Here is a 16,866-nt window from a genome sequence, read left to right on the forward strand (position 1 = left end):
GTTGTCTCTGATTGTCCACACCTGCATCCTCATAGAAAATCAATGTCCTTAGATTTTTCTGGAAGAACAGCTTTAGAGGACAGATTTCATCTTTTGAAAGTGAGAGCCGTCTTGCTAAATTAGCGACTCTGTCCGGGGACCCTGGGAGCACTTGGATTTTACCCCCAAGACAACGGAAGCCTTTGGGGAGCGTGAGCTCATGTGACATGGTCTTTCTGGCTCATGGGGGCTGCAAGTGCAGAGTGAACTGTAACTGGGAGGAGGAAACCCGGGAGACCAGTGAGACGGTGGCGGCATAGCAGTGGGGGCGGGAGAAACAGGCAGAATTGGGACAGTTCTGTGGGCACAGCCCTCTGGACCTGCTGATGGTTGGATGTGGGGAGGGACAGGGAAAGGGAGACATAACAATGACTCCTGGCGGGACCTGGGCCCGAGGTGGAGGGACGGGTGGGAGAGCAGATGCACAGGAGACGAAAATGGGGCAAAGATGAGGCCTGGAGTGACATCTCGGGAGTCCTCAGAGTAAGGGTGGGTTTTCTTTGTTTTGTTTTTGGTTTTTTGGGGGCGCGCCGAGTGGCCTGTGGGACCTGCAGGATCTTAGTTCCCCAACCAGGGATCAAACCTGAGTCCTCTGCAGTGGAAGCGTGGAGTCTGAACCACTGGACCACCAGGGAAGTCCCGGGGTGGTTTTTAAAGCTGCAGGATGGACCTCCAGCCAGCCTCCAGCACAGCCTGTGGGCTCGACCTCAGAGCACACCCACAGCCCGACTGCCTCTCACCTCCCCCACTGCATCCACCATGTCCAGGCCACCGTCAGCCTTGCCTGGAATGCTGCCATAACCAGGCCAGCCCCCAGCCTAACTGTTCTTCTCGCCTGATCCCTTGACTCCCAAGGGGCTGTTCTCAGAATAGTAGCCATAATCCTATTCACTCTCCTGCGCAGTCCCCCAGTGGCTCCCTTTCACAGAGTGTAGACCAAATGTGGTGTACGGTGTTGTTCGCAGATGCCTCAGTGACCTGGCCCGTCGCACGTGCTTCTACCTCAACATCTGCTGACAGGGGAGCCTGTGATGACTCCCAAAGTATTTCACTACAAACTATGTATTAGTTCAAACGTAAATGCAGTGGAGAAACCTGGCAAACAATACTGTAACCAAATGGTCAAAGCTGACATCACCCGTGTTGGGACAAGCTGCCATCACGGCCTCCTGGTGCCACGCACCGAGAAGGACACAATATAATCTCTTAAGTATTCTGCTACAAATGTGTAACCTGATTCTCATCACGAGGAAACATCAAACTCAAACTGAGAGGCACTCTACAAAGTAAGTAGCCTGTACTCTTTAAGAATGCCAAGGTCAAGAAAGACAAAGAAAGGCTGAGGGACTGTTCCAGATTAACCCTGAAAGTTAGACATAAGAACTCCACGCAGTGCATGATCCTGGACAGGGAAAAAAGCGGTAAGAATATGTGACAGAACTGGAATGCAGACTGTGGACCTGACAGCAGTATTGCATTAATGTTGAATTTCCTGATTTTGATCCTTGCGCTGGGATTTGTAAGAGAATGTCCTTGTTCTTAGGAAATACACAGTGAAGTATTTAGCTATCTCCAACTTCCTTTCAAATGGACCAGAAGAATACCCCAATAATGTGCTTATAAACATTTACAGAGGGCTTCCTTGGTGGCACAGTGGTTAAGAATACGCCTGCCAATGCAGGGGACACGGGGTTGAGCCCTGGTCCGGGAAGATCCCACATGCTGCGGAGCAACTAAGCACGTGCGCCACAACTACTGAGCCTGCGGTCTAGAGCCCGCGAGCCACAACTACTGAGCCCACGAGCCCCAGCTACTGAAGCCCGTGAGCCACAACTACTGAAGCCCGCGCGCCTAGAGTCCGTGCTTCACAACAAGAAAAACCACCTCAACGAGAAGCCCACGCACCGCAACAAAGACCCAGTGCAGCCTAAATAAATAAATAACTTCATTAAAAAAATAAAGTGCACAGCTCCGCGGCGTAAAGAGGACCAGGCCCCTCGGTGGGAGGCAGCGCTTCTCCGCTCCACCGGACGCCACCCTCGGCTGTCCGCCCTCCAGCTGCCGGGGGTGGGGGGGGCGCGGGGGGGGGCAGGATCCTTTCCTCCACAGCCTAGGCCCTGCCCAGCCCCGGCACCGCCCCCTGAGCTCGAGCATGCGCACAGGAGAGGGATAGCGGCGCGGACCCAGAACGCACGCGCAGAGACCCGGAAGTTCCCCTGGGTGAGGGAAGAACTGACCCGGAATCGCTGGGGACGGGTGGCGGCGGAGGTGCGACGCTCACCTTGGTGAGCAGAGGCGCGGGCTGCGGGCGCCATGGTCTTCCTCACGGCGCAGCTCTGGCTGCGGAATCGCATCACTGACCGCTACTGGCGGGTCCAGGAGGTGCTGAAGCACGCGCGGGTGAGTGTGCTGTGCGCCCCGCGCCCCCGCCTGGCCCGGCGCGCGCGGGTCCCGCCGACCGCCTCCTCTCCCGTTTCTTGACCAGCACTTCCGGGGGAGGAAGAATCGGTGCTACCGGCTGGCCGTCAGGGCTGTGACGCGAGCGTTCGTGCAGTGCACCCGAGCCCGCAGGCTGAAGAAGAGGAACCTGCGGACGGTAAGCGCGGCCCGCTCGGCCTCGCCCCGCTGCCCCAGCCCTCCCGAACCCGCGGGGCCTCGCGGCCGCAGGTGCACCGCGCCCGGCGAGCCGCTCCTGTGCACGCGGTTCGCGCGCAGCCCCGTTGGCACCGGTTGGGCCCGATGCGGTGTGCGGGTGTCGGGGGCGCGAGGGTGGCAGCGGGTCCGGCGTGGCAGCCTCACATGGAACCTGTTGGACAGATGCACGCAGAACTTCCCCAGCCCGGCTTCCCCTGCAGCGCTCAGATCTCTCGCTGCGCCTGGAGCGGACGCCGCTGCCCCGCCATTCTGGCCCTTCTCGAGGCCCCTGCCTCCTCCCCTCCAGGCCTTCACCTCCTTGAAGCTTCGACCTGGACCCTTGCTACGCCCGGAGCTGTGTCTGCCCCAGAATCTCTTGCTCATCTTTGTATCCTCCCTCGGCGCCTAAAGATGTGTGTGGAGTTAATGCTTTACAGCGGGCATTTGGATAAAGAGCACCAGCTTTTGCTCACTGTTCTTTATACTTCAGCCTGAATAGGACACTGACTTTTTGTATTAGCTCTTACAAAAAAACCCTTTTAGTCTAGTGACAACCTTCGTTGAGAGGTGTGGATGTAACATACAGCTGGTTCTTAAGCATCTCAGTGTTTCTCATTTCAGCTCTGGATCAGTCGAGTTACAGCTGCTTCCCAGGAACACGGCCTGAAGTACCCAGCATTCATCCTCAACTTGATTAAGGTATGGTCGAGGATGTGGTCTTGCCGAGACATTAAACGTCTTCATAACCCGTCCAGTTGCCGTGGTCCAGCAGCGCGGGCAGTGGAATGTTAGCAGCCCAACATTGCTTTTGTTCTTGGAGTGGGGTTCTGGTGGGTTCGGGGACGCACCACACTGGCTCTGCCGCTGCCCCGCTGGAAGCAGAATTGGTAATAGGGTATGTGGCACCAAGACATAAGCCCTGGTGTTTCCCCGTCAAGAGAAAAAGGTAGAAAAACTTGGCTTTAACTTTAAAGTTTAATTTCAAAGCTTTTACACTGAATGAATTCTGGTGAGGTAGCAGATCAAGTTGAATCGTAGTCAAAAAGGAGGGAAACATCTTGGAGGGAATAAAGCAAGCATGTGCCACAGAATCTTGGTCACTTGCCTCTGGTGAGTATGGTATTCCCTCTGCTTTTGTGTGCATTTACGTTTTTACTTGAAAAGCTAGGGGGGAATGGGTCCTTGTGCCAGGCCGTGTCTGGCACTTTACAAAGATTCTCAGGGTAAGTGTAGGTGCGACACCTCTGTTTTACTGATGGGGAACTAGGCTCAAAAGGAGAGGGACTCTGCCCACAGCACAGGGGTCCCAGGTGGTAGAACAGGACTGACTTCTCCTGCACAGCTGCCTTTAATGTCAGGAGACCATCCCCTCTTCTTTCTGCACCCCAGACTCACTGGCACTGTCCATCCATTTTCTGTTGCTTCACTCGATAGAGGACTTTGGCTCTCTCATGTAATGAGCGCCCGGTTTTGATCTTCATTCCTCTGCTTGTGCCTCACACACCTTTTCTGTGTCTTATTTTTCATCGTTTGTGAAATGGAAATTGTGGTTTCCTCTTCCCATCTGCCTTAAAGGGTACCCCAGGCCAGAAGTCTGGCTGACAGCCCTTGGTTCCCCCCCTGCCCCCCGCCCCCCTTCTCCTCCCGCGTCCTGCTTGAACAGGACTCACCACTCCCTCTCCCCCACTGGGGCTCAAGTGGTGTGTGCTAAGGTGATTCAAATCACTGGGTGCTTAGCCGTGTTCCAAGTCTTCCTGTGTTTCACTGAAATGCATTTCTGATGCTGATACAGGCTCTAATTTTCTTCCCAGTGCCAGGTGGAGCTCAACAGGAAAGTACTTGCAGATCTAGCCATCTACGAACCAAAGACTTTTAAATCTTTGGCTGCTTTGGCCAAAAGGAGGCGACAGGAAGGATTTGCTGCTGCCTTGGGGGATGGGAAGGAGCCCGAAGGCATTTTTTCCAGGGTGGCACAGCACCTCTGAGAGGGATGCTGACACCCACTGACTGCCCTTTGAGGCTGAGCATCTTAAGAAAAGTTTTTTTCTTCCCCCATGTGATGATTATACTAAAATAGGGACTAAGAGTTATTTGTCAACAATGAGTAAGTTTGACTTGCATTTGTGTTAATTTACATTTCAGTAACAGGCCTGAGAGAAAAGGCCCTATCTGCCTCTTTTGGCACAGGTTCAGAAATCTCACATGGATTGTGTAAATAAAATATTTGTGTTCTTTGGCACAAACACCTTGGGTCGGCCCTGCCTGAGTGCCCGTGTGCTGGGTGGTAATTAGGGCAAGGCTTCCCCTAGGAACCCTAGATCCTCCTGCAGGCTGGGGGGTGGCAGCAGGCCCTGCTGTTGCTTGACCTCCCCCTTCCCCTCCTTGGGTTTCCAGCAGGGACTCCCTGGTGCAGCTCTTCAGCCGCTGGTTTCCCTCACTCCCCAGACCAGCAGGCAGGGTGGCTGTCCGGGTCCTGGGCTTGCCTTAGCCCCCGCAGGCAGGGTGACCATCAAATCACCTGGGGAGCCTTAATGTAAGGGTCTCGGCCCCTCCCCCAAATAGCTGACTTCATTAGTTCCGGAGTCAAGCCCAGAAATCTCTGACAGGGGCCGCCTCACAACAGGTCTACCAGCCCTACTTCCCTTACAGCCCTGTCCTCCCCCTCTGACCGCTCCCACGCAGAGGTGTCCACCCTCCTCTTGGGCTGGAATGGAACTTGTGTGCCCCTCCTGCTCAGGAACAGGGCCTTCCCTTGGCCTTCTCCAGGAGCCTCGTCTGCATTCTGAGCCCCTTCCAGCTCTGGCCTCCTGTCACTGGGTCTGTGAGCAGCTCTGCCACGCCCTGATAACTCTCACCAAAGCCGTCTCCTGGTCCCCAAGTCCAAGCGACACAGCCCTTGCCCCGGAGGACCATGCGCTCCTTTCCTTCCAGGACTGCCCTCCTTCCCCTCCCGCACACGCTCTGCTCTAGGAGAGCTCTTCAGGCCCACCAGAGCAGTCGCTGTCTGCTTGCTGATGACCCCTGCGTTTACCTGGCAATGCCCGCCTGACCGCACTCCGAACCCCCATGCTGGGCCCTGTGGCGATGCCATCCCCCACCCTTTGCCAGCCCTGCCCTGGAAGTCACCCCCCTCAGACAACACCCATCTCCAGCTCAGTACAGAGCCGGTCAAATCTTTTCACTCTGCCCACTTTCCTCCATCCTCATGCGGGTGAACATCTCTTCCAGCTGCAATTACTGCTCTGGCTTCTTAAGAGGCCCCTCCTCCTGGCCCTTGTTGCTGTGTCCAAACATGGCCACTGGACCAAGCACTTGGGGGCAGGTGCCTGAGTCCTGTTCTGCCATGCTGAGTGCAGTGCCTGACTACGCACCTTGTCAGAAAATGGTTCATATTGAAAACAACAGGGTGGAGGATACAAAGAGCTCGCTGGTGTGGCGGACCAAGTTCTGTGCAAGATGCACTGCTGTGAAGGAGCTGCCTTCTCTTCGTTCATCTTGATAAAGGCAGGTGGGGATGTGGCAGACAACTGTGGGCTGTTCCTGGCACCCCTGCCCTGGCCACAGAACCAGGTTTCCCTTTGTGCTGTGGCCGTGTCCCCAGCTCCAGAGTCTGGCCCTGACTGTCTAGAGCCATCAGTTTTTCCCTTTCCTCTGGCCAGTCACTGTTAGGGGATGGACAGGCAGCCCAGACAGGGCCCACAAGAAACAAGTTGTTTCCTGAAGTGTGCTGCTGTGGCCCGCAGAGAGGAAAGCTCCCTGAGCTGCCGGCTGGGGTAGGGGAGGTGGGGCACTGTAGCCACGTTGCCCACAGAGGTGAAGACAGGACACTGGCGCTTCGCACAGATCTGAGCTGCAGGATCGAGTCTCAGCAGGAGTGAAGTCAATGGCAGCCACTGGGTTTGGGCAGGTTTGAGTTGGGTGCAATCACTGGCAGCTCCCAAGTGTTTGAACCTGCCCCCACCGAGGCTCCTACCCTGCAATCTCGTCTCCAACCTGCCCCCCACCCCAAGTTCCCCCTCACCCAGTCTTGCTTTCCCATCATCCTCACACAGGTTCTTTCACTGGTCCTGGTGAAAGTTTCGGATAACTGTTCAGCAACGGATAACTAGATAACTCAGATGCTGTCGCAGCTGAGGCGAGAGCAACAGTGCTGTCAGCTGACGTAAAAACCACCAGAAGCTGGCGGTCACTAATCCCGAGAGCGCCTGATACAACAGATGAGGAAACGGAGGGTCAAACCCCTGTATTGCTCCCCGCTGTTGGCAGGATAAAGTCCAAGCCCCTTCCCATGGCCCCCGGGGCATCCCAACCTGGCTCCTTTCCTCCCAAACCTGGGGGAGCTCATGCCTCTTGCAACTTTGTAGCTGCTGTGGCTTTGTAGAAACATCGAATTAAACGTTTACAGCTACCCTCTCTCTCCTTTCTGGACTCAGCTCTGAAGGCGAGAACTTTGGGAATCTGGCGTTAATACCTGTACCCCAAGACCTGGACTCAGTAAAGGCTAGAGAGTAATTGACCGCGCCGGCGGCCACAAATTAACTCAGGGAAACAGCATCTCGTTGCTGCTGTGTGTGGGCTAGGGGACAACTTACTAGCGCGTGCGCCCATCCTTTCAGGTCGGGGGCCTCGGAAAACTCCGACAACTCCATTCAAGCCCTGGACCACATGCCCGAAGGACGCAATCCAGGCCGAAGGAGAGCCGCCCCCCGGCCCCGCCGCGCGGGTCCTCGGGGCAGGGGGCGTCCCGCCTGGCCCTGCCCACGCGGGGTCGCCCCCGGGCCCCCCAATCCCCCCTCAGCACCCGCCGGACCCCTAAGGAGCCTGGGGCTGCGGTGGGAACCTAGAGAGCTCCCGGGTCTTTGCACGGACTGCACGGCCGGACCGGGGCGGTTAGCCCATAAAACACGCCCGGGGCTGGCACCTGCGACTAGTGCTTCCGGGTCGTGGCCGAGACCGCGGTCTAGCCCGGCGCCGCAGGGCCTCCTGGGTAACAAGCCCGCTCCCGCCCGCGCCGGGTTCCGGCGTCCGCCGCGCCGCTGATGGACAGGCGGCCAAGCCAATCGCAGCAAGGGAGCGCCGGGTGGCCCGCCGGTCGAACCAATGGCACGCGGCAGGGCGGGGCGGGGCGGTCGCGGCCGTAGTGCGTCTCGGGGAGCCGCCCTGTCGGGAAGGAGCCCAAGAGGGAGTCGGCGGCGCAAAATGGCGACGGCGACGGCGACGGCCGGGGCCGGGGCTCCGGGACCGGCGGCCCCCGCGGCAGCGGCCGGCACACCGGCCTCCGGGGGCGCAGCTCCCGGGTCGCAGGGGGTGCTAATTGGGGACCGGCTGTACTCCGGGGTGCTCATCACTCTGGAGAACTGCCTCCTGCCGGACGACAAGCTCCGCTTCACGCCGTCCATGTCGAGTGGCCTCGACACTGACACGGAGACCGACCTCCGCGTGGTGGGCTGCGAGCTCATCCAGGCGGCCGGCATCCTGCTCCGCCTGCCGCAGGTGAGGGAGCGGCCGCGAGCCTCGGGCCGAGGTAACCGCCGCGCTGGCGCCGGGAAGGCTGCCGGCCCCTTTGTTGGCGGGGTGCCTTATCCGGAGCCCACTCCGTGTCCCCGCCCGGCACCCGGGCGCAGCGCCGATCCCCTCTTCGGACCCCGACCCCGCTCCTTATTCTCACCTGGCCCCGGGCCCACCGGCCGACCCAGGCCCAGGGAGTCCCCGCTGCCGCCCACCGGAGGTGATGAGGGAGGCGAGGCAGCGGGACGCGAAGAGCCTTTGTGGACGCGGAAGCATTTTAGTTTTTGACTTTCTGTTAGGAGGCTCGTGAAACCTAATAATTTAACTTTGAGGCCTTTAAATTGGGTTTTGAAAAGGATGGAACCTTTCTCTTGTGCAGGTTGCCATGGCTACCGGGCAGGTGTTGTTCCAGCGGTTCTTCTACACCAAGTCCTTTGTGAAGCATTCCATGGAGGTGAGGCTTCCTCCCGTCTTTCTTTCCCTCAGAAACGTGTTGACAGGAAACCTGGGTTTGTTGCGTTGCCCGTTCCTCAGAGGAACGAGTACTTGTCTTCCAATTGCAGCGCTGTACTTGGGGGGTTGGGAAGCCCCCTGTACTGCAGAGGGTTTTTTTCCAAGTGGCCTTTTTCTCAGGGTGCACGGCTCTTAACCGCCGTTCTTCAGCTGTTGGAGACTGTCGTCCTTGGAACAAACATCTCTGTGTTGCATCGCTTACGTTTCAGCACGTGTCAATGGCCTGTGTTCACTTGGCCTCCAAGATAGAAGAGGCTCCAAGACGGATACGGGACGTCATCAACGTGTTTCATCGCCTTCGACACCTGAGAGAGAGAAAGTGAGTTTTATCAGGCCGGTCGCACATATCCGTCTCTGTTTTCACGGTTATTCCGTTACATTAACGTTTCTGAAACAAGGTTTAGGGGCTGAGGTTTTAAACCTGTGCCCAGGAGGAGGCGTGGCGCCTGTGGCGGGGGTGGGGGGTGTGCCCAACAGATGCTGTTTAATCAGTGAAGGAACCACAGTCAGGAGGACAGGGCGCTGTGGCTGTAGTTTGGCTGTGGCCTTCGTTTCGTGGTTTGCCCACGTCAGCCTGAATGCTCTAGAACTGGGTTCTCAACCTCAGCACTGTTTGCGTTTTGGGCTGGATGATTCTTTGCTGTGGGGACTGTCCTGTGTGTCGCAGGATATTTAGAAGCATCCTTGGCCCAGGCTTTCCAACGCTCCAGCTAATGGAGGGCCTTTTTAAAATGCAGCCTTGGCTGTTTAAATGCCATGCTTCTGTTGGTGTTTTGGTTTTCCCTTCATCCTCAATACATCTGCTTGTATCTTGAGGCGGATGGACGGCATGTAGTCCTTGGGCCATGAGATCGTGAGACCCTCCACTCTGTTCAGGCGGCGTTTATCATCCGTAAAGAAAACAGGGAGAGGGTCATTGAGGCAGGGTGGGTAGGTCAGCGCTGGGGTTTGAGGAAAACTGTGGTTTTGTTAGTTGCAGGAAGCAAACTTCCTGACTCTGTATCATGTTTAGATTGCACTGTTTGGGGGTAACCCGTGGGATTTGATAGGCTTTGTTTTATTTGAGCCTTATGCAGATCGTGTGCTTTGTATTTGTAGAAAACCTGTGCCTCTACTGTTGGATCAAGATTATGTTAACTTAAAGAATCAAATTATAAAGGCAGAAAGGCGAGTTCTCAAAGAGTTGGGTTTCTGCGTCCATGTGAAGCACCCTCACAAGGTGGGTATGAGGCCCAGCTGCCACGTGAGTCCACCAGAGTCATTGCTTCATTCTCACCTAGATTGGAAACTGAAAAGGATTAAATGTGTCCTTCATTTGGTTTTCCAGTTTTTATCTATAATTGGAAAATAACTGTTTTCTTATTAGTCTTCTTGTATCATGTTTATCTTAATAGTATGTTTCTAAAAGTTTTGGAAATTTGCATCTTTTAAGTTTGAGCTTTCAAAAATGGTGATGAACTTGTAAAAATGAAATCTGTCAGTTTACTTTTCTTTCTCAACAGCTGTTTTTCTAAAGCTGCTTTAGTAATAACCTTATTTTCTTTTATTGGGGAATTGGAAGAATTCTGAACCCTTTATTTGGAGATGAACGAAAGCTATTTTGCACTGTGTATCAGTTGAGCATACGATACCATGTATATCTTCTATGTTACACTCAAACGTGAAGAGTGCTATTTTCATCTCTGTTTCCATCCTTTTTTTACTCGGGGTTTCCTCATATTTTCTCTTGGTATTAGTTCAGAATCTCGGTAGATTACTCACCACACGTTTAAGAGCTTTTTCTTCATTTGCTGAAAGTATTTTCACACCACGTTTTGTATACGTTGGTGACTGGGGTACAGCAATGTTCAGGGCAGGCTAATCTCACTGGTGGAAAGTGTGTCGAAGACGAGAATGAGCATCAGCCCTGTTCCGGCCGAGACAGACTTGGGTGCAGCTAGGTTCTCACGCGCGTTCGTGGCACCTGGCTGCAGAAGCAGGGAGCGGGCGCGTCGGCAAGAGCTCCCCTCCAGCTGAGCTGTGCACGGGGCGTGCGACCGGGAGCCACCCCTGGGATCTAGGACGAGGCCCTTATTTGCTGCATGGATGCCCTCAAGATCTGAATTCTGGGTTCTCAAGGTGCTTGATAATAATTGCCTGACCCATATCTTCCAGATAATCGTTATGTACCTTCAGGTGTTAGAGTGTGAGCGTAACCGACACCTGGTCCAGACCTCATGGTGAGTTGGCCTTCCTTGTTTTATGAGACCAGCCAGGGCAGTGCAGGAGTTTGTTGATTTGAGGCACTTGGGCAGTGGGTAGTCGGTCCCATGACTTGGTTGTGGGCTGGAGTTGTCTGAGTGCCCAGTGTTCCTGCCATGTAAATTCCAGCCACACTCCCCAGATATCAGGCACTGGTGGAACGGTAAGGTGGCCCATACCCGCCCTGCCCCTGGAGAGAGCAGTCACTGGGCTGCCCTTTGGGGCCTATGGACTTGGCACGTAGGGGTCTTTCCCTCAGCTGCCAGTGTGGACTTAGAGGTTCACGGTAGCGTGAACTTGCTTCTGACTGCCTCGGTCAAGGGAATCCTATGGGAGGAAGAGGGGGTGTAAAGCCTTCCTACAATCTGGGGACTGATTTTAACAATGCATTTGCTAGAAGTGAAGCCTGAAGTAACAGTTCAGAGCTGGGTGCTTTCCCACAGAGTGAAGTGTGTAAGGGTCATATTTTTGCTGCCTGAATTGTCTGGTGCTGTGCTGTGTCTAATGGAGAACCTATTTTGACTTTTCTTTTCTGTACTCTTTCAATCAAAGGGTAGCCTCTGAGGGTAAGTGACTAAGACTTCTCCTCTCCTGTCCAAGCGCTTCGGTGCAGGGACAGCGGCCGTCCTCAGCCAATCCAGTGCAGGCTCTCCGCCGAAGGCTGGCTCTAGATGGTGGTATGCGCACGATAGTCTAGTGCTGGCCCACTGCTGCTGTGGTTCTCTGACGATTGTGCTTCTTGTTAATCCTCTGTCGTGCTTGGTAATTGTATTGATTAGAGTTGATAACTGTCTTGACATGAATTTTGTCCATTTGAAACTGCTCTACCTGTGCAATAAAGATGCAGTACCTTTCTCTTTAAAAAAAATGGGAAGCTGTGAAAACTGGCTGGTGGGAGTTCAGACAAGTGTGGGATGGTGTTTTTATTTCTGAAAGTCCTAGAGTTGCTCTTTCAGCACTAAGTGTTGACACAGTCTAGTAAAAGGTGTGCATCTTTAAATCATTCCATGGACACTTTTTATATTGTGACTTATTTCAAAAATAGCACTTAAGTTTAAGTATATGTTTTGAGGACTTCATTTGTATTTTTTTAGGACCTAAGAGTAAACGGTTTAATAATATTATCATTATCTGAATACTAAACTTTTTCTTATTAGAACCAAAAAAGTTACTGACGGTTATGTTTATCAAATGTTTGAACCGTTTACTTGCAACTCTCGGGACATGTGGCCTTGGCTCCATCACACAGGCTTTTCCTTGGTCCCCTCTGGGTGCCTGGAGCAAGAGCTTCAGAGCCAGGTGCTGCTAGTGGGCAGACGGAGAATTTATCACTGAGGAATTTCTCCGTGGGTTTGTAGGTCACCTTCTCCAGGATTTTGGGCAGAGATAACCAGGGTGGGGGGTGCATCAGTCAGACCCCAGCACGAGTTGGCTCCCCTCTGGATGGAGCCTGGTACCATGGGGGGATGTTACGAGCACTAAATACGTGACCTGTGCAACTGTTTTCTTGTGAAATTAGTCTTTTGTTTTTGCAATGTTGATAAAGTTAAGGTGAGATCTGATTTTTGGTCTATTAAATCTTAGAGAAATATATCTAAATGAAAATGTTGAAAATGTAGCCAATGTCAAAACTCTTTAATTTTTTTAAAAATGTAAATGTTTTGTATTTTTATATCTTCTAAAATGTGATAAAGTTTTTTAAATGTCCTGATTGTGATGAAACTTGTAGTATTTTGTTGCTTTTATGTGATTTTATGAATGTTCATTTTAAGACTCCTTGTTGAAATGGGACAGTTTGGAAACGGTTCTTTGATAAGCCTGAGAAGAGGATTTCCCTTGGGGCACTGAGCCCTCTGCATGATGTTCCCATACACCCAAGGGCGTTTTCCCCCCTTTTCAAGTGGACTCCCCGTGTGGAAGAAGCCACGCCGTGAGCACCTCTCCCCGGAAAAGGAGTGCAAGAGGACGACTTGTCTCAGAAAGGCCCTCGCAGGCTTTGTGCTGAGCCCGTTCATTTGAGTTTGCATGTTTCTCTGCACCATGGATTTTGAGCATTTAGGTTTCCTTAATCAGATACGTTGAACTGCCACAGTAGACATCTTTCTGAGGCACTGTGTTTTGCATGAGAGCAGGCCAAAGGTTGAGAGGGAAAAGTAAAGTTAAAGTCGGTTCTCTTTCATAGCAACACGTATTGTCTGACATTCAGCCAGCTTTAAAAAATTTTTTCAGTTATTTCCCTGTCTTCCTGTCGTGTATTCAGAAGAAGCAGCTAGAACGTTTCTCCATGAACTTGTGAGATCCACAGGACTGTCTAGCTCTAAGTCCTGGCAGTAGACTTACTTAGTGGAGCAGTGACTTGACTTAGACAGTGCAGACAGGTGGTGTGGGCATTGCCACGGGCGTTGCAATTCTTCCTGCATCTGCTTTTCAGGAACTACATGAATGACAGCCTTCGCACAGACGTTTTTGTGAGGTTCCAGCCTGAGAGCATCGCCTGTGCCTGCATCTATCTTGCTGCCCGGACACTGGAGGTCAGTGCTGGGCCACCCCAGGGGATTCACCGACCCCAGTGAACTTCTACATACTGTGCTTCAAATTATGCTCATTGGAGCCAGTAAAAAGCCTACTTGCTGGTGACCGGCAGGCTTGTTTTTATTGCCCGGAGAATCTTGTCGGCAATGAAAAAAAGTATAACGGTGATTACTTTTTTGTGTTTACAGATCCCTTTGCCTAATCGTCCCCATTGGTTTCTTTTGTTTGGAGCAACTGAAGAAGAAATTCAAGAAATCTGCTTAAAAATTCTGCAGCTATATACTCGGAAAAAGGTTTTGTGTCTTTTCATGTCACGTGTTCCTCTGTGTTTGACTGGAAGCATCTGGTCTGAATCCTGCACTCTGGCTTTTCTAGGTTGACCTGACCCACCTGGAAGGTGAAGTGGAGAAGCGCAGGTACGCCCTTGACGAGGCAAAGGCACAAGCCAAGGGCCTGTTGCCCGGCGGCACCCAGGTGCTGGACAGCACGTCGCGGTTCTCACCTGCCCCCAAGCCGGGTGAGCGTCAGGGTGCGCGTGTGCTCCTCTCAGGGGTGGCCCTCTTCTCCCGATTTCTCTTAGAATCACGTCTACAGCTAGTCTGAGCACTCTGGGGGGCTCCTAGGACGTCTGTGTTTCTGTTTTCAGTAGGAAGGGGTATGGACAGGCTCCTGAAATGGCTGTTCACCCAGTCTAGCCAAATATAGTTTGTCTTTAATGAAAATCTCATAAATCTGGAGCAGTAGATCATGTTGTCATATTCTAGAGTTAGGTGTGACGCCTTTCCCCGGTCCTGGAGGAGCGGGACGGGTGACCTTCCTGCGTCTGGTGGTTCCAAGCCCGGCGGGGAGCAGGGAGTCACGGTCGGCAGCGGCAGTCCTGCGGGAGAGGCCCCACCTTGCTTGGCTGACCCGTTTCTCAGCAGAACAGCTGTCGGGTTGTAACTTCTCATACTTGATTCTAGCGGAATCCCCCAAGGAAGGCCAAGGAGACAAGCCTTCCCCACTCTCTGTGAAGAATGCCCGGAGGAAAGTGGAGGGCGTGAAGAGAGCCAAGGCCGACAGCCCAGTGAACGGGTGAGTGTCCGCGTGCCCCAACGGGCCGCTGGGGTTGGCTGCAAAGACGTGGGGTCTGAAACTCTGCTCTCCGCCCTGTTCTCAGTTTGCCGAGGGGGCGAGGGGCTCGAAGTCGGAGTGGGAGTCACGAGCAGAGTTATTCCAGGTCCCCGTCGCCATCCGCTTCTCCTAAGAGAAGGTGTGTGCTGCTCGGGGCGCTTGGGGCTGCACCTGGCAGGGTGGGTGTCTTCCCTGGGAGGTGGTGTGGCCTCTCCTCAGGACAGTTGCTCCTGACCCAGAGGTGGGCGGGGTGGGCGGTCATCCACCCAGTGGTCTCCTTCACAGGAAAAGCGACAGCGGCTCTACATCTGGCGGGTCCAAGTCACAGAGCCGCTCACGGAGCCGGAGTGACTCCCCACCCAGACAGGCCCATCGGGGCGCTCCCTACAAAGGCTCCAAAGTAAGGAGCTACCGGAGGTCCAAGGACTGCAAGTACTCTGCCCAGAAGCCACACAAGTCTCAGAGCCGGAGCTCCTCCCGCTCTCGGAGCCGCTCACGGGAACGGGCGGATAATTCTGGAAAATACAAGAAGAAAAGTCATTACTGTAGAGACCAGCGACGGGAGCGTTCTCGCTCTTACGAGCGAGCAGGCCATCGCTATGAGCGGGACCACCCCGGGCACAGCAGGCACCGGAGGTGAGGGCAGGCTCCCTGAAGGTCTGCCCTTCGGCCCTCGGCATGCCCACCTCGGCCACTGGCCCTGGGGCGTGACTCTTTCTGGAAATGGTTGTTGACTCGGGACTGTGTGATGAATTTGGAGATGGAATGGAGAGGCCAGCAAGCCGCCCTTTAGTGTGGCCCGGGCCCAGCTCACCCCGCCCGCCTCAGCAGCAGCCCTGCTGGTTGCAAAGGTGGGGTGCGCACGTCCCAGTGGCGTGGCTTGGTGCTACGACAGGCTGTCTCTTCACTTCCATACCGATACTCAATTACGTTAAACCAAGAAAATGACTTTTCGAACCTTTGCCTATATTAGGTTGTACTTATGTACGTATTTTGCAATGTTTCACTATGAGAAAATGGCCTTAACAGCCCCTCACTCTGTCCACGTTGTAAATAAACATGTTTAATACAAGTTAAAGCTATATACGAAAACTCAGAACTTGAATTCTGTCAGCTTAAAACTTGTGTAGAGAATTCTGATTTTTAAAATGTGAAGGTATTTAGATCTGTGTTGAAAGTCGTATATTTTTATCTGTGCAATGCTGAGTGCAGGCCACCAGCTCCTAAATAGAGAAGTTTCCTATATATGCATTTTATGTGGTTAAATAAACACAATTCTCTCTACTCAGGATATTTGGAACGTTAAAGGGTTTGTGGTTTGTCAGTGTGCTTGCTTGCTCCCGTGCACAGCTGGCAGCACCTGTTCTACTGGTACGTCTGTGCTGCCGTCTCTCATCTCATTAAAGCGTTGGGTTTTGTATTGAGTTTTTGTGCACCTGCTCTTCTGTGAGGGTTTGTGAGGAGTCTGAGCTGTCTGCTGCTGGTGGGGTAGAGGGAGGGTTTGAAAAGAACATAATGGTCTGGAGTTCCCTAGTGCCTGAGGGACATTGGTTTGTAATGCGCTTTCGTCAGGTTTTGTCAGGCTGGCAGCAGCCAGGAACAAGGACCCCAGAGGAGCATCACCCCGGTGGGGTCCTCCGTCAGAGTGGGTGGCGGGCGAGTAGACAGGTTGGTGGTGAAGGTGAGCAGGATGGGCGTGGGGCCTGTCTCTGGGTGCTGCGTGTGCTCTGTGCAGATCGAGGGCTGTTGGGCCTGTCCTGTGCCCCGTGTTGGCTCTCCCCAGACCAGCACTGCTGTGTGGGTGGGAGGCGTGGCCTTCCTGGAGCCAGTGGGCCTGGAGAAAGGTGCTTGAAGTCAGTACAGCCAAGGTGTGAAAGCGGCAGGGTCAGTGCCCAGGGTGCAGGTGGCTTACTCTTATGATCAAACCACAAAAGCCTGGGGAGGCCGTGCAGCTGGAGGGAGGGGTGGGCTCCAGGACGTGTTCAGAGACCTTCCGACCTGGGAACCGGAAGCAGTCCCTTGGGCAGAACGGTGTCCTCTGGTGACTCAGTTACGGAGCTGGGCCGGGAGCCTACGGTTTCTGCCTTCCTACTGGCCTATCGTCCACTCCCCGCTTAGCCAGCTTGGGGCCTGGGGGTGTCCAGGCTTGGCCATTTCCTGCCTAAGGCTCACTGGAAGCAAGCAAGCCTCCCAGTAGAGCCAATGAGACTCCCCACATCCCAGTGCCAGCAGGAGCCCCCGCACGTCCATTCTTGAGATCCTGCCATCCTAGCCAACCTCAGCGAG

At 53.9% G+C, this 16,866-nt stretch overlaps 2 protein-coding genes across 5 annotated transcripts; both read left to right on the forward strand.

The window, feature by feature from the left end:
• Positions 1-2,277: 2,277 nt before the first annotated feature.
• Positions 2,278-4,916, forward strand: MRPL20 (mitochondrial ribosomal protein L20). The gene is made up of 4 exons (XM_082832633.1): positions 2,278-2,439; positions 2,525-2,635; positions 3,295-3,372; positions 4,485-4,916. The coding sequence occupies exons 1-4, from the start codon at positions 2,353-2,355 to the stop codon at positions 4,656-4,658; spliced, it is 450 nt and encodes a 149-aa protein (XP_082688759.1). The 5' UTR covers positions 2,278-2,352; the 3' UTR covers positions 4,659-4,916.
• Positions 4,917-7,844: 2,928 nt separating this feature from the next.
• On the forward strand, positions 7,845-15,927 carry CCNL2 (cyclin L2). 4 transcript variants are annotated; one of them, XM_082865705.1, is made up of 11 exons: positions 7,845-8,166; positions 8,561-8,635; positions 8,904-9,013; positions 9,793-9,913; positions 10,849-10,913; positions 13,367-13,466; positions 13,656-13,760; positions 13,843-13,984; positions 14,430-14,541; positions 14,627-14,719; positions 14,851-15,927. In XM_082865705.1, the coding sequence occupies exons 1-11, from the start codon at positions 7,873-7,875 to the stop codon at positions 15,218-15,220; spliced, it is 1,587 nt and encodes a 528-aa protein (XP_082721831.1). In that variant the 5' UTR covers positions 7,845-7,872; the 3' UTR covers positions 15,221-15,927. The 4 variants fall into 4 exon arrangements, with proteins under 4 accessions (XP_082721831.1, XP_082721832.1, XP_082721833.1 ...); XM_082865706.1 differs by having other exon boundaries at positions 14,866-15,927; XM_082865707.1 differs by having other exon boundaries at positions 13,843-13,883; positions 14,866-14,977.
• Positions 15,928-16,866: the final 939 nt, after the last annotated feature.

Source organism: Leucopleurus acutus (genome assembly GCF_964270905.1).
Source record: "Leucopleurus acutus genome assembly, chromosome: 2".
Classification (NCBI taxonomy): Eukaryota; Metazoa; Chordata; class Mammalia; order Artiodactyla; family Delphinidae; genus Leucopleurus; species Leucopleurus acutus.